The following is a 16,589-nucleotide window of genomic DNA, read 5'->3' on the forward strand; positions in this document are numbered from 1 at the left end:
TCGAAAAGCAAGAGCTCATTTTCGTTTGCAAATCAAAAAAGCACGAAAAGAATCTTGGACAATCTTTATTTCTTCAATAAATTCGAAAACTCCTCTAACACTAGTTTGGAAGAGAGTTAGAAAAATAGTAGGCAAGTTTACTCCCTGTCAACTTCCAGTTATCAAGATCAATGGTTGTGAGGTAGCAGACCCCCAGTTAGTTGCAAATGAGTTTGCTAATCATTTTGCTAATGTTGCAAAGAAAAACGATGATTGACCATACTCGGCTCAAAGGCAGCAGATGGAACAAGTTTAAAAATGTAATGAATCAGCTCCTGGACTGGATGAAATAACGTATTCAGTGATTAAGCAAACCCCTGAAAATACCAAACAATTCATATTGAGCCTTATTAACAGAATTTACAGGGAGCATATCTTCCCTAAGATCTGGGAGATGTTAAAATTATTGCTGTTTGCGAAACCTGGAAAAGACTCGTTTAAAGTAGAAAATTATCGTCCAATTGCACTATCATCATGTTTGTGCAAGATCATGGAAAAAATGGTAAACACACGCTTGATGTGGTACTTAGAACGGGGTAAATATCTGTCCCCAGCACAGTGTGGCTTCCGAAGCATGCACTCCACAACTGATGTTCTACTTCGAATGGAGTCTTCAATATGTGAAGCTTTTGCCAACAAGCAACATCACATCACGGTCTTCTTTGATTTGGAGAAGGCTTATGATACAACTTGGAGATATGGCATTTTGAGGATCCTTCATGAATGTAACCTGAGAGGCAATTTGCCCCTCTTCATTAAGGCTTTTATTAAAAATAGGCTATTTCAGGTCCTGGTTGGAGCAACAATGTCAGAAGTATTCAGTCAAGAAGGAGTACCACAAGGAAGTGTTTTAAGCGTAACATTGTTTGCCTTGGCAATCAATGGGGTTTCCAAAATAATTCCCTCAGATATAACATATATCCTTTTTGTTGACGACCTTTCAGTCTCCTTTGCAGCTTCAAGGATGGCAGTGGCTGAACGTCGCCTTCAGCTCTGCATCGACAATATAGTGAAGTGGGCTGAGGTTAATGGTTTTAAATTTTCTACTAGTAAAACGGTAACTATGCACTTTTGTCGCATAAGAGGATTTCATCCTGATCCAGATCTATTTATTCATAGGCAAAGAATTCCATGTGTAGGTGAAACGAGGTTCCTTGGGTTGATTTTCGATAGTAAGCTGACCTGGATCCCAAATCTGAAGTATATTAAGACCAAATGCTTGAGAGCGATGAATTTGCTGAAAGTTCTGTCTCATACTGTGTGGGGTGCAGACAGAACTCAGATGTTGAGATTGTATAAAGCCCTGGTCTTTTCAAAATTAACATATGGATGCGAAGTTTACACGTCTGCAAAGCCCAATAGCCTTAAAATGCTCAACTCGATTCATCATGGTGGGGTACGGTTGTGTACAGGAGTATTTAAATCATCTCCCATTGAGAGCATGTTGTTAGATGCTGGTGAGGTGCCACTGGATCTTCATTACAAGCGTCTGCTGGTTCGGAGCTGGTATAGATTCCAAAGGCTACCTAAGTCTTTGACCAGCATAAGTATGAGAAGGGAAAGGCATTGGCATTATTATGAAAATCATCCCAAGCAACCGCATTTGTTTGCTTTTAGAGTAAACTTGATTCTCAGGGAATTAAGTATGCCTAGGGTGAAGATTCTACCAGTAAAGTATTCTGTTATTCCCCCCTGGAAATTTCCAGAGGTAGAATTCTGCAAGTATTTTAATTTCACCAAGTCAGAATTGTCATGTGAGGCCATGTGGTCAATATTTTTAGAACATTTGATGGAACATGGCACCTACACACCAATCTTCACGGATGGCTCAAAGTCTGATGCTGGCGTCGGCTTTGGTGTAGTCTTCCCTGATATAGAGAGGAGTGGAAGGTTATCATCCGTTGCCTCAATTTTTACTGCTGAGATAAATGCAATTTTAAAAACTTTAAAGGAGATTTTAATTCATAATGGAAACAATTTTATTATATATAGTGATTCAAAAAGTGTACTTCAGGCACTGGAATCTTTTAATCCTTTAAACCCCCTGATTTTAGAAGTATTAGAATGGTTGTTTTTATTGAAAAGAAGAGAGAAAGAAGTTAAGTTCTGTTGGGTGCCTTCCCATGTTGGGGTGGATGGGAACGAAAAAGCAGACCAACTAGCGAAATCAGCGGTCAACTCTCCAGAACCCACAAGATGCCTACTACCGGGATGTATATCCTGTAGTAGGACAAACAATAAAAAAGCGTTGGCAGTCCCAGTGGGAGAATATTTTAACAAATAGAAAAATGCGTAGTATTGCATCATCTGTGTCTCCTTGGTCATATCCCCATATGCCAAGGAGACAGGAGACAATGCTATGCAGGTTGAGGATTGGACATACAAGACTCACGCATGGGTTCTTGATGTCTCGTGAGAATCCTCCAATTTGTGAAGACTGTGCTGTACCCTGAGTGTGGGACATTTGCTGGTTGAATGTCCCACACTTAGAATTTGAGACAAAGGTTCCTGTCCTGGGGACGAGATGAAGTTGATAATTTTAATCTTGCTGCAATCCTTGGAAAGGATTGTAACACTCAGCAATTGTATACTTTTATGTTGGAGGCGGGCCTTCTGAAGAAAATTTACCTTGTATATAGAATATATGAAGAAATTTATTTATATACGTATCATTTAGATACTTTTATATGAAATTTATTTTAAACCTATTTCTTTTTATTCAAATATTTATATGCATACCTTTTAGATATTTTTATATGGAAATTTTTTTTTTAAACTTACCTTTTTTTTTAATTTAAATATTTATATACATAACTTTTAGATATTTTTATATGAAATTTATTTTAAACTTAATTTTTATATTTAAATTTGTTTCGGCGTCAATAACCTAGATGTTATGACACCAAATTTAATAAACAAATCAATCAATCAATCCCCTTAACTCTTGACAGTGCAAATCAGTACTGTAAGTAGTCTTTAGAATGTGTTACTCAGTACAAATGCATCTGTTTAGTGTGTCTAAGTAATCAAACTTTGGAGGTTAAGGTGGTTATTACAAAATGTTGCTCAGTTAACTACTAGGTAGTATACACTGAAAGAAAGGTAGAAGTATTTTAATGGTCAAGGCTGAAGAAACTTTTATCATGTTCATCAGTTTGATAGTCTGTTATTGCTGAAGCTATAGTTTTGGCCAAGAGGGCTGTATCTTGGTTCTTGAATGTGGTTCAAAATCATCTTGAGTGTCCAGGAAATATTCCGTTAATGGAGACACACTTTGCATAACCTCACTGCCTTCTAACAAGTCCAATTTCATGTCCTCTTGACAAGGAATATGCTGCAATGTTTTGAGAACTTAGACTGATGCTCTGATTGGCTCTGAAGAGCATAGTGAATTAGGTTGTTTCCACTCCTTAATCCATATAAAGGGAATGACCTCGTGAGATCGTGATAGAAAATGCCGAGAAATGAATCTTTCAAAAATCAGTTAAAACAGAGGAAGAAATGCCATAATAAAGATGACCTTTTTTATTTACTATTCCTTATGAGGAAGGCATACGTAATAGAATTTTACAAGAGGGATTAAAGATTAAATTTCTTAGGAGATACTTTGTAGTTTCTTTGGAAAGACATCCACTATTAGCTGAAATCTTGGGTATGACATGACGTTGTTGTTACTAAGACTGAATGGAACATCTGAGAGTTATCCTCAGTCAAGCACTGCATATTTCTACAAAGGCAAAGACCCATCCCTGGCTCTCTTAGTAGTAAAGTCCTCTGTATAGGATACTTATGTCCTAATTTGGTATTGTAAGCAAGACAACCTCAGTATTCTATTATTTAATTAACCTGTTTCCTGTCTTTCAGGCAATTTACAGATTGCAAGTTGAAGAAGTACTGAAGCACTTTGATGTAATTAATCCAAAGTTATGTCAATCTTTTAAAGGTATGTGTATTATCAACATAAAATCAGGTTTCTGGGCAGGTGTATTATTTGGGTGGGATAAAAATAGTTGTTCATATGGGCCTGAAATTATTAAAGGTTTTGATGTCACAGAACTTTAAAAAATGCAATACAAATTTCTGGACTGGAGTCTAAGACAGGATGAATACAGTGAATTTGAAGTTTGTGGGCTATCAGTGCTCTTAAAATATTCTTTTAGCCCTTAAAATATTCTAAAGATGTAAATTGATTTGATAAAATGGTAATCAGTGCAGTAGCGAAATGAGCAAGGGCAGTAGACTAATTTATTCATAACTGTTGTGTAAAAAATCTTGGAATTATGAAACCAAGTTTTATAAGACTGGTGTAGTTTTTTGACATTACTCCATTATTTATGTCCTGCTCTATTGTAGTATGTGAAATTTTTGGTATTTGACAAATATTGTGAGAAAGTAAGAAAGTACTGTAGTCAGTGGCTCTCTTCTGAAAATGATTGAATGAACCAGGCACTTGGCATGTCGGTTCAGCTTTTTAATCGTGGATTGTCGGTCCATGGTAAATGTCTTTTTGTGTGGGGGGGGGACACTTTTCCTTTGTTATATACTGTACTGTGTAAACGGCTCTTGTATATAACATCATCAACAACAATAATAATAATAATAATCAAGATACAAATATAAGTTGCTAATTGAAATGTCCATTAAGAAGATTGTCAATTTTATTTTATTTTCTTTTTTTTTTTTTTGCAAAATATTCATTGAAGTACACTTTTTAATTACCTTAATTTTAATCTTTCAAGAAAATACTGTTCATATGTTGTTGAAAAGACCCTATCCCTGCTGTTCCCCTCTTAGTAAAAGTGGCCCAGGTGTAAGATGTCTGGGGCCTATTTAAATCTTATTGTCTTTTATCTTTTAAGTCACAAGAGCTGTTTGACGTTATTACACTAACAACTTCTCGATTTCTACAGGAAAAAGTCAACATCTACAGCTTATGAGTACAAGTGGGGCAAGTTAAATAGACACCAATCTCACCTTGGAAAAGCATTAACTTCAAAAGAGGACAACATTTTCATTCATCAGCTTTTTATCTTTTCGATTTTTGTGCCAGGTGAGCATAAATGTTGGATAGATTAATACTTTTTTATTGAGAGATTATAATCATACCTTCTGTAGTTATTGAAACAGGGTATAATCACACCTACTGTGGCTATTGAAACAACGATACATTAATTTTATCGTATTAATACAAGTTTTAGTTTATCATGGTCATAACAGTGCCTACTGATACTAAGTCTTAATCATATGTGGCAGGTCACTGTGAGTTAGGATACACTGTATAAGTTATTGTCTAAACCTGCTTCTGGCTTGATATTGGCCATCTGGTACCTAAAGTGATTCAAGATGCTCATTGTCACATTCATTTCTTGTCAGGTTAGTATAAGCTATTCAGGAGCTCTGTATTACTGTAGTCAGGATACATAAGGTATATCAGGTTCTACAGTATTTATTTAAATTTCTTGTCGGTTTAATATTGCCTAATAGATAGCCATGGCTATATTTTGACTTTTATATCAGGCTGTCTAGTGTGTTGAATGCTAATTTTTCTGCAATTTAGTTGAGATTACTTGTCAGATGAATAACTTATATTTCAGTGTACCTGTTTACCTAGAACTCATGTTTTAGAGGTTCACATATGATTAAAAGTTTTGTTAGAAAAAATGTGGAACTGATTTTATGTAATTTTTTGATGATAGACAGTATAGTTGAAATAGTGTTTGGGATAAAATCTGTAAGGCATCAGAATGTACAAAAGAGGTAAATTGATTTCTTATAGTTTTGTTCCATAAATCTTAAAGATAGTTAAATTACTTAGCATCAGAATGTACAAAAGAGGTAAATTGATTTTTTGTAGTTTTGCTCAGTAAATCTTAAAGATAGTTAAATTACTTTCCATCATAGTAGAACTAGGAGATAAGGTTCCCGTATGTTCCTAGTCCCAATATATAATTTGTTTCAATTACTGAATTACATCAGATACTTTAGAATTGAATTCCTAAAATTACATCAGATACTTTAGAATTTAATTCCTAAAAGCTTGTAGGTATTGCATTGTTGTTATATTAAGTAAGCATTGGTACCTTTACTTAAGACTCAAGTTATGTATAGGTTTTGTTCAATACCATAAAGATATCACAGCTCGTAATATGTACATATTTACATCCCAGGCTGGGGAATATTTTAGAATTTAGAGTATTATTTTTGCATCTCAAATTTGATAACTGTTGGAGAACTTTTCATAATTTTCAAGTAATTAAACTTAAATTCATAGGAAGATTGCCATGACAGTAGCGTATTATGGTAAACACTGAACATAGGTTGGTTAAAAGTCAGTATCATAAGTGCTGCTGATTATCTTGTAAGGAACATTATTGTCATGGCATCTCTGCATAGTTCAAGATTATGGAGTCATCTGAAAGTTCCAAAGTGAAAGTGTTATTTGAAGAGAAGTTTCGTATAGGTGATAACAATATTGCACAGAATGATTTATTAAGTAAATTAAAATTCAGTTTGTTACTCTCAGTGGGGGAGTTTGTTACTATTGGCAATTGTACCTAGGTAAATGAATCTTTAAGTACACTGAAATGCCAAGTATCACTTCCATGGGCCTTTGGTACTACTGGCGATGACATTTTTTGGTGAGGGAATTATTCAGTATACTCAAATGTATGACTTCAATGATAATCTGGGTTTGCTAATAGTTGTCTTTTAGGTAAATGGATTAATAAGTAAACTCAAGTTTGAAATTTCTCTTTGAAGGAAGTTAGGTCATGTTATTTATCGTGTTGCTATATTGATAGGCAGACTTTCATGTTTCTTAAAGGACTCAGGCCATTTTGAAACTAGCCAATGCTTTTCTTTAGAGTGCAAAATATTTTCCAGACTTGTTGTGAAAGGGAAATTCATATTGTTCTGGACTTTTTGGCTATTAGGATAAAGCTACACTATATATTTAACCGCTCTTAAGGTTCCTGGCAAGGGATTGATTTTCCTTCTTGAAAGATGTGAATTGTAATGAGGGTTAAAGCAGTTGAATAGCAATGTGGGAAGTGATACAGAGAACTGATTCAAAGTAAAGGCTAGGTATTATAGGCAAGGATTTTTGTTAAAGGTATGCATACCTTATGAATGACTCGATATGGAACCATGTAGGTAGCCTTGTATAAGACGTAACAAGTGTCATTTTGATCGCTGTAGTTATCTCAGATACGATTTTAATAGAAGAGCTCTGTCTTGACTTGAGAACAAATTCATTTAATTGATTTGGCTTTATAATAGCAAATGGTTCGAGAAATTCTTTTTCATTAACTCAAATGCTGCTGAAGTACTGGCAGCCCCTACACACAATGGTAAAAGGGAATAAGTCTGTGTAAAACTGGGAAAGTTTCTAATGGCTGCATGAAAGTTTCTTCTCCATGTTGACCTTTTTTCAAGCTAATGGCTTGTGTGTTTGTTGTTTATAGACTAGAGCCATGTTGTGAATTACCTTTTTGCAATGTGAAAACTGAGTAGTATTTGTATAGGCGGCATTTGTAGCTCTTGGAGAAATTAATTTTGGTCATGGTACAGTATAGTGGAGGAACAGTTTTTCTTTATAGACACTTTGTAGAAGTCATTTCATTATCAAATTTAGTAGACAGAAATGTGGTCATGATTTGTTTGTGGTGTTCTGCATTGTGGTTGAGGTACACTTTTCTGTATAAGCTACATATATTTCTTTTTTGAAAGTCTGATATGGTGATGTTGTGAACGATGTACAAACGAAAGTGCAGGTCAGAAGCTTACTAATTTATTCATTCAAAATTCACAAAGGTCAATGGCTCATGTGAGCCGCAAAGTAGTCCTGACCTCTTTACAGATCGAGGAAGGGGATCAACTCTGGGCATCTGTGTTTCTTCACAGATGCAAAATGACAGATTCATAGGTGTAAAACATTTGAATATAAAATAGATATACATGGTTGAATAGCTGTCATAATAATGCACAGAATGATAACAATACAGTATATGAAAGCTGGCGACAACAATGTTGGAGATATTTACATAAAACATTATCATGAGAATCTGTGTTTCTTTCAGCCGCATGGCAACCGCAAGGTTGTTCTCATGTGGAGAAAGTTGATTCGTCAGGTAGGCCTACCACGTTGGGGGCTACAGTACTCCCCCCGCCCCCGAGCAGCCTGTGTCTGTGGGCTGGTGTCCGGTATGTATACTGGTTTCAACTGGTCGATTGAGACCCACATCATCTTCCTGTTGACCATTACATCTGGTAGGCTTTTGGTTGTCTTTGGTGTATTCTGGGGAGAGGGGGGAACGTCTGTGTACGTCCACCCGAATTAACATTTATTTTATGCTCATTATATCTTCAGGGACATACATTTTTGTGTTTGTCTGGTAGGTTGTTTTGACCGGTAACAATTTTTCTATTGCCTGTCTGGTGTCAGATATTGTTGGGCTTGTGTTTTCTTGAAAAACGTCTGCTGGCAACTTTAATGGTTGGCTGTACAGGACTTGCAACTTTAATGCTTGGCTGTACAGGACTTCTGCTGGAGATGCATTGAGTGCTTTGTGTGGTGTTGTTCTGGATCCCAGCAGGACCCACAGCAATTCTCTTCTCCAACTTCCGCCTTGGCATCTGGTGGTGAGAGAGGCTTTCAGTGATCTGTGCAACTCCTTGATTATCCGTTTGTTTCAGGGTTGTAGGACATTGTTTGTGTGATTTTCGTCCCCAGACTGTCAGCCAGGGCGTTCCATAAGGCGGAGGTAAAGTTGGCGCCCCTGTCGCTGGCAGTGATCTTGGGAATTCCATGCCTACTGACCAATCAATTAGATATTTGACACAGCTCTCTGCCATCTGTTGCTGAATTGGTATTGCTTTCGGCCATCTCGTGTTCCTGTCTATGATTGTAAACCGGTGCTTGTACCCCTCTGAGGGCAGTAGGGGTCCCACTGTGTCAACGTGTATGTGGGCGAGTTGGCGGTTCGTCATTCTGAACTCTTCTATCCCACTGTCTGTGTGCCTCATGACTTTTGACATCTGGCACGGGATGCACTCTCTTACCCACATCTTTACATCCTTCCTCGTGCCCCACCAGATGTATCGCTCTGCTCTTGTATGGGCGGTTGATTGGCCTGATGGGTGGGATAGGTTGTGGACGAGGCTGAAATCTATCTTTCTCAGTCCCTCTGGCAAGTAAGGGCATAGTCGTCTGGTACTCATCTCGCAGGTGATGGTCGCCATTCCGCCGTCGATCAACAGGTTGCTCCATTTGAGGGCGGGGTTATCTGCTGCAGTCCGTCGTCCTTCTGTGCCTCTGTGACCGTGGGGTAGGATATCCCAAACTGTATGGTGTTGACACAGTTTCTTGATGGGGCATCAGCCATGGTGTTCGATGAGCCCTTCAGGTACTTAATGAAGTAGGAGTGCTCAGCTATTGCTGACAGGCACCGTTGTTGTCATGCTGACCATGTGTCTGCTGACTTTGTGAAGGCATGCACTAGTGGTTGGTGGTCTGTCTGCACCATGAACTGTCATCCCTTGAGTATGTGGCAGAAATAACGGACTGCTTTGTAGACTGCAAGGAGTTCCCTGTTGAATGTTGAGTACTTCTGCTCTGCTGTTGTTAGCTTTTTGCTGTAGAAGGCTAGCGGGCGGCGACCATCACGAGTGTCCTGCTCAAGTATGGCGCCCATAGCCATGTTGTTTGTGTCAGTTGTTAGTGTGAGGGATCTGTGGGATAAAGGAAATATCAGTGTTGTTGAAAATGTTATTGTTTGGTAATTTAAATGCTTTTTCTTGTTCTTCTGCCCAGTGTAATTGTTTTTTTATTTCCTTTGAGACACTGATAAGCTATATAGAGCTCATTAACTTTACTATGTTCGGAATGAACCTGTGGTAATAGTTTATTAGTCCAGGGAATTCTTGCACTGATTTCACTGTTGTTGGTTTTGGGAAGTTTGTTATTGCTTTCACTTTTTCCGGCAGAGGTTTGATGCTGTCTGGGTTTGCTTTGTGTCCTAGAAACTCTACCGTTTTCTTTGTCCATTCGCACTTATCCTCACGCACTATTAGACCATTTTCTTTCAGTCTCTTTAACACTGTTCTCATGTCTTTGAGATGCTGTTTGAGGTTTTGGGCTGAAGATCAATATGTCATCCACATATATTACACAGAATAGGAGGTCCCTGAATATTTCGTCCATTAATCACTGGAATTCTGCCCCTGAGTTACGGAGGCCAAACAACTGTAGTTGAATGCATAGGTGCCAAATGGGATAATGATTGCCGTCTTTTCAGTGTCTTCTTTTGCTACCGGCGCTTGAAAATACCCTTTTAGCAAATCAATCTTAGTGAATATTTTTGCTCCACCCATTTGGTTTGTTGTGTCTGTTATATTTGGTAGTGGGTATGTGTCTTCATTTTCACATTCAGCTGTCAGTAATCTCCACACGGGCACCATGTTCTGCCTGCTTTTTTTGTAGGGGTGATGCCCGTGGACTGGAGGCTTCCTGGCATATTCCGGCTTCTTCCATTGCTTTGAAAACCATTTTGGTGTAGATTAGTTTTTCCAGAGCCAGACGTCTCAACCTTGAATGGATCGGGGGACCCTCTGTTTCTATGTGGTGTTGGATCTTGTGCTGTTTTTGCGTAGGCCAGTATGAAAGCATCAGTGAAAAGCTGTAGATTTTTATATGAGAAATGTGGTCTTTCCACATATGGACTAGAATGTTGCTAGTTTCTTGCTGTCCAGTGCTGAACTGAACGTTATCAGCACCACATATCATCCCTCGAACCTTAACATATGTGGGCAAATGTGCCAATGTCACACCTCGGTTTGTGAAGATCTACTTTAAACCAACTAGACCCTCTGGATCTACTTTTTACCATTCATTGAGAACAACCAAGACTGAGGAACTTAAATAGTTCTAATGGTGTTGATTCTGTATTCAGTTTAGCCAAAACACTTAACACATTACAGTATTTGGTATCATCTTGGATGATTTGAGACTCCATAATTGCCTGTCTTCATGAGTTACAGGCTGCTCATGACCAGTGTTGCCAAGTATTGCCAGGTTTTATTTTACCTGTCTCCTGTGATTGTGTCCATTTTTAGTATCACCTTGTGTTCCTACTGTTGTTTTTACTGGTTACTTCTTGTTCTCCCTTTCTGAGTCTAGCAATAAAGTAGTTGTTATTGCATCTTGACTGCAAACATGCTGCTAAGAAGCTAGGTAATGGTTTTTAATGCTGCAAAATGTCTTGATATAGGTCATTTGTGTAATGTTTGGAATTGTGTTTACATATCAGGAAAGCAATCCTTTAAGGACCTTCGTCTTTAGATCATAGCTGAAATTAGTAATCCTTATTTTCCAGCCATGGTACTTTAGTAGTACAGTATATGTGTGGGAAAAGTTTCCCTGTTTGGCCAGTCTGAATAAGCTACTAAAGTAATGACTTTCCATCACCACTCTAAGTGTATGTGTGTGGAGGTAATGCATGCCACTCTTTTATTTTGAAGAGCATCAATGTCCAAAGTCTGTTACAGTGTCAGTATGTCAACCTCTTGGATTCCAAAGGTCTTTCATATACTGTAAGTTAAATTGTGAAGTAGCCTTCATTGTATCATGGTTTTGATTCCTACCAAGTTGAAGAGTGCCCTCAAAATTTATTTTGAAGCACTATGCTTCGATACCTTTGTTTTTTGAAGCTTCATATCTAAATGTTAAACTTTTATTTTTCATAGCCTGTCTTCTGTTTTGTGTAGTGTAGAACACGTCTTTTGCCAGAACTTAACATGGAAAGGTAATAAAAATTGTCAGGAGACAATAGAGGAATTGAAAATTAATTTCACAGTGTTTAATTAGTGAAGGGAGTCATTTTCATAGCATCAAATCACCACTTTTAGGGTTTCCATTGGTCTTGAGATTGCTGTGCTAATTTATAGGAGTTTTTTCTGAATTCATAGATACTGTACTACTCAAGTTGAGAACCACATAACCAGTTGGAGTGAAGTCTTGCCATTGCACTTTTCATGTCTAGTTTCATCCTCTGAGCTTTGTCGTGGACAGTCCTCAAGGTGGTGTGAAGCCCTATCTTTTCATTTTTGAATATTGCAACAGTGGCAATGCCTTGATGATTCATAACTGTTTTTGCTGCCAAGGATGATTCATCTTCTCTTATGATAGCAAGCATTCATCTAGGATGAGTGTCATCTTTTCTTTTACCTTTAGGAAGAGCAAGAGATGGAATTTTCACACAGATTGGTTTGTTTGTAGAGTTGGTCTTAACTGGCAGTTGCCTGTCCCAAGTTAGTGAGTGAAATGTAAGTCTCCATATTTTTGGCCAAGGGCAACTTCTCAGCCCCACCTGCCAGTGGTCTTCTTCTCTTAAGAGGCATTTGAGTCTGTTAATACAAAAACTATACTATCTTAGAACTTGGACCTTTTACCAAAGTGTGAATGGCCTCCCCTTCTCCAGCACTGAACCATATGGCCCCAATTTCATACATTCAAGAAGGGTGACCAGACTGACTGCCTTATCAGTACTTCCAATTCATTCTGCTAAAGATGATCAGCGGCTTCATGACCAACACTGCTTCACATTTGTGGCTACTCGAAATTTTTCAAGGTGTATCTACAGGAGTGTTGTGCGACCATTAGCTATCCTACTTTTTGACACTCTAGGCTCTGTCAGTTAATTTAAGATAAATTATCTTAAAGCCAATATTTTGTCTAGTCAAAACCCTTTATTGGTGTTGGAGGAGGAGTTGTAGTGTACTTCAAGATGGTTTAGCATCATCCCCACAAAATCACACACTCCTGCTGCCCTGTCTTTACACTAAAGCCCTTTCTGCTGTGGGGGTGAGGTGAGTAAGAGGCAGTGTCTGGATACTTTCTAATTTAATGTCACAAATTTCTGACAAGACATGGACTTCCATGAACAGAAAGGTAGCATCTAACAGGCATAATTTTATGGTCAGGTGTGTCTTTTCACACCTGGAAAACAGTTAACAATTCTTGTTTTGAGAGCTTGAAGCATTTTACATTGACAGAGGGTTTTGGTTTTACAAATGAGATACTATCTCTAGTTCCTGCAAATACATGAAAATCAATGCTTCAGCCATCTTTCTTTGATTTGTGTTTTCTGGGAAACTCAATGTTATGTGATAGGTCAAGTTTATTGTTTTGGATGGCAGATGCCCAAAGGGCCTAAGTGGGATCCTACAGTACTCCCCCCTGCAAAAAGAGACTTGTGGAGATGGACCGTTGTCTGGTATATATGCTAGTTTCAACCTGTCTATTGAGACCCAGGTATTTCTCCCTTTCACTGGCATCTGGTGGCACTTGTCTCTACGCTGCAGGATTTGGTGAGGTCCAGAGTAGGCAAGGGGTTGGTGTGTGTCAATTCTGAAAAACGCGTATTTTGTTCAGCCGTTTTTTGGGGACATATGCTGTTCTGGCTGCATCATATGTTCTTTTTGACATGGTTTGATTAATGCTCTATGGACATCGGAGGGGGTGGTTGGCTCTGTTAAGTTTTGGAAGATGTCTGCTGGTGTTGTTAGTGCCCGTGTGTAGAGTGCTTTAGCCAGAGACATGTTAAATGCTGCATGTGGAGCCGTTCTCAGCTCTAATAAAATCCATGGCAACTTTTCTCCTCCACCTGTCTCAACATTTGGTGGTGAGCACTGCTTTCAAGGAGCAGTAGAACTGCTCTATCACACCATTTGCTTCTGGGTTGTGTATACTGGTGTGTGTTTAATTTTTGTCCCAAGGCTGGCAGCAAGGGAGTTCCAAAGGCCAGATGTGAATTTACTCCCTCCCACCCCTCCTACTGCTGGTGATGTACTGAGGGACTCTGTGCTGACTGACCCAGTTTTTAAAGCCCATGCACAACTTTTCACTGTTTGAGAGGTATTGCGTCAGGCCATACGGTATTCCAGTCGGCAGTTGTGAAGAGGTATCTGCACCCTTTGGAGTGGGTAGGGGTCCCACAAAGTCAAAGTGAATGTGGGCAAGGAGTTGCTCCAATGTATTGAAGTGGCCTGTTCCTGACTCTGTATGCCTCGTGACCTTGGATGTTTGGCAGGGGAGACATTCTTGAGCCCATTTCTTGATGTCTGACTTCATGGCCCACAAGATGTATCGTTCCAACAGGATATGGGGGGTGGAACAGCCGGACAGGTGATTGGGCAAGACTGAAATTCAGCCTTCCTCCTTGAGGCCAACAGTAAGTAGGGGCAAGGGTGTCTGGTTCTTGTTTAGCAGGTACTGGTCGGCTCTCTGTCGTCTATGGTGAAATCTCTCCATGAGGGCGAGGCTTTCCCATCGAAGTTGCTGCAGGTCATGTCATCGTTCTGGGCTGCTGTGATCGTGGGATATGGTATCCTGATCTGGATGGTGTTGGTGGTATTTCTGAAAAGGGTGTCTGCAATGTTATTGGAAGAGAACTTCAGGCACCTGATAGGGCAGGAGAATTCGGATATTGCAGACAGGTGACGCTGCTGCCGCACTGACCAACGGTCTCCGTTCTTAGTGAAGGCATGGATCAAGGGTTGATGTTCCGTTTGCACCACAAACTGCTGTCCCTCGAGCATGAGTCGGAAATGCTGAATAGCATGGTGGACTGCCAGTAACTCTGTCAATTGTGGAGTATCTCTATATCGCTGGAGACATCGGTCAAATGTGGAGTATTTCTGTTCTGCTGGAGATAGCTTTTTGCTAAAGAGTGCCAACGGCCAATGACTTTGGTCTGTATCCTGCTCGAGTACCGAGACCATTGCTTTTACTTGCATCAGTTGTCGGGGTGGGACAGAGGAAACTGTTTTTTTTTTTGCTTAATTGAAAAACTCTGTCAGACCAACATGAAGATTTTTTGTTTTCCCTCAAGGCATTCATATAAAGGGGACATGATTTCAGCTAGGTTGGGTATGAATCAGTGGTAATAATTTATCATGCCAGCAACTTCTTGGATCACTTTGATGGTGTTTGGCCTTGGGAAATCAGAGATAGCTTGGACCTTTGTTGAGGGGAGGGGTTTGACTCCTTTGGGGTTTATTTGATGGTCAAGAAACTCTACTGTACCCTTTGCCCATTCACATTTATTTTCCCACACTACTAGCCCATTTTCTCTAAGTTTCTCCAGGACTTGCCTTATGTCCTTTATGTGCTGTTTATAGTTGGGGCTGAATACCATGATGTCATCAACATAAACAACGCAGCAAGTATCTCGATATCTTATGGAGGCATTGGAAGGTTGCACCAGCATTTTGAAGGCCGAAACAGCTGTACTTGAAGTGTATGTCCTGAAGGAAGTTATGATAGCTGTTTTTTCTATATCTTCCTTTGCTGCCAGGACTTGGTAGTACACCTTTAGCAGGTCAATTTTTTTTTAATAATTTGGCACCTTCTAGCTGGTTTGTTATGTCAGCAACGTTAGGCAGGGGGAATCTGTCTGGTATTGTTTTGACATGAGTTGTCAGTAGTTGCCAGCTGTTTTTTCTATATCTTCGCTGCCAGGACTTGGTAGTACACCTTCAGCAGGTCAATTTTTGTGAATATTTTGGCACTTTCTAGCTGGTTTGTTATGTCAGCAACGTTAGGCAGGGGGAATCTGTTGGGTATTGTTTTGACACGAGTCATCGGTAGTTGCTGCAGGGGTGCCATGTACTGACTGCTGTAGGTAGCATGTGGAGTGGGGTTGCCCACAGGTTGGAGGCTTTCGGGCAGTTTCCTGCCTGCTCCATGTCATGGAATACTTGTTTGTTGTAGGCTAGTTTGTCTGGGGCCAACCATCTGAAGCAAGTTTGGACTAGGGGGCCCTCGGTGACGTTGTGCTGGAGGACGTCTTTGAACACTTCAGGAAATTCCTGAAGGTGGTGACGGATCTCTGGTCCCAATGTGGGGTTTGCTGCTGTTCTTGGAGTGATCCGTCTCTCTGAATCAGCTGCTGTCTTGCTATGTCTACCAGCATGTTGTGGGCTTTCAGGAAATCTGCTCCTAGTAGTGCGATTGTGACGTCTGCTGTGATCCTAATTTTGTCAAAGGTGGTGATTATAAATCCTCTATAACAAAGTATGACTTTCCAATATCCAACACTTTTGGAAATGCAACAGTTTTCATACTTCCTTTTTGGCACATAATGCAAAACTGATAAAAATGTCTTCTTCTGTGGGATCCCAAGGTGAGATTGATGTCTACTCGACTTGTCCCATTAATACTTCAAAGCTGTAGATGGACACCTTTACCTGAGGAGATGAGGAAGAAGTTAAGGACATCATGTCAAATAGAGATTTTTTGGCACACATTTTACTACAATAAAACCAAGTTATATCCAGGCCCTTCACATCCTATATACTAAGGCATCTTTTACTAAGAGGGGCACAGATGATACACAGATTTTTAGACTAGTTTTGAACATCTGTATTTGTTTATCAAGGATAAATTATTGTACTATTTAGCAACAGCTACATTACATATTAAAATGACCACTGAATTTAATGCAAATCTAGCTAAAAAAAAAAAAAAAAGTGACAAGCTTCTCTGTGTAGTC

At 39.2% G+C, this 16,589-nt stretch overlaps 1 protein-coding gene and 1 long non-coding RNA gene across 7 annotated transcripts in view; one reads left to right on the plus strand and one right to left on the minus strand.

Moving 5' to 3' along the window:
• LOC136840624 (uncharacterized) overlaps positions 1–16,589 on the plus strand; it is a 37,075-nt gene that overhangs the window by 19,588 nt on the left and 898 nt on the right. For both annotated transcript variants that reach the window (XR_010853669.1, XR_010853668.1), the window contains 2 exons: positions 3,904–3,982; positions 4,950–5,089. This is a non-coding gene — a long non-coding RNA (uncharacterized lncRNA). The remainder of the gene's footprint in view (positions 1–3,903; positions 3,983–4,949; positions 5,090–16,589) is intronic.
• LOC136840622 (uncharacterized) overlaps positions 7,568–16,589 on the minus strand; it is a 513,636-nt gene continuing 504,614 nt past the window's right edge. For all 5 annotated transcript variants that reach the window (XM_067107333.1, XM_067107335.1, XM_067107332.1 and 2 more), the window contains one exon: positions 7,568–16,284. In XM_067107333.1, the coding sequence (XP_066963434.1) occupies positions 8,479–9,279 (801 nt within the window). In that variant the 5' untranslated portion in view covers positions 9,280–16,284 and the 3' untranslated portion in view covers positions 7,568–8,478. The remainder of the gene's footprint in view (positions 16,285–16,589) is intronic.

Source organism: Macrobrachium rosenbergii, chromosome 8, assembly GCF_040412425.1.
Source record: "Macrobrachium rosenbergii isolate ZJJX-2024 chromosome 8, ASM4041242v1, whole genome shotgun sequence".
Taxonomy (NCBI): domain Eukaryota; kingdom Metazoa; phylum Arthropoda; class Malacostraca; order Decapoda; family Palaemonidae; genus Macrobrachium; species Macrobrachium rosenbergii.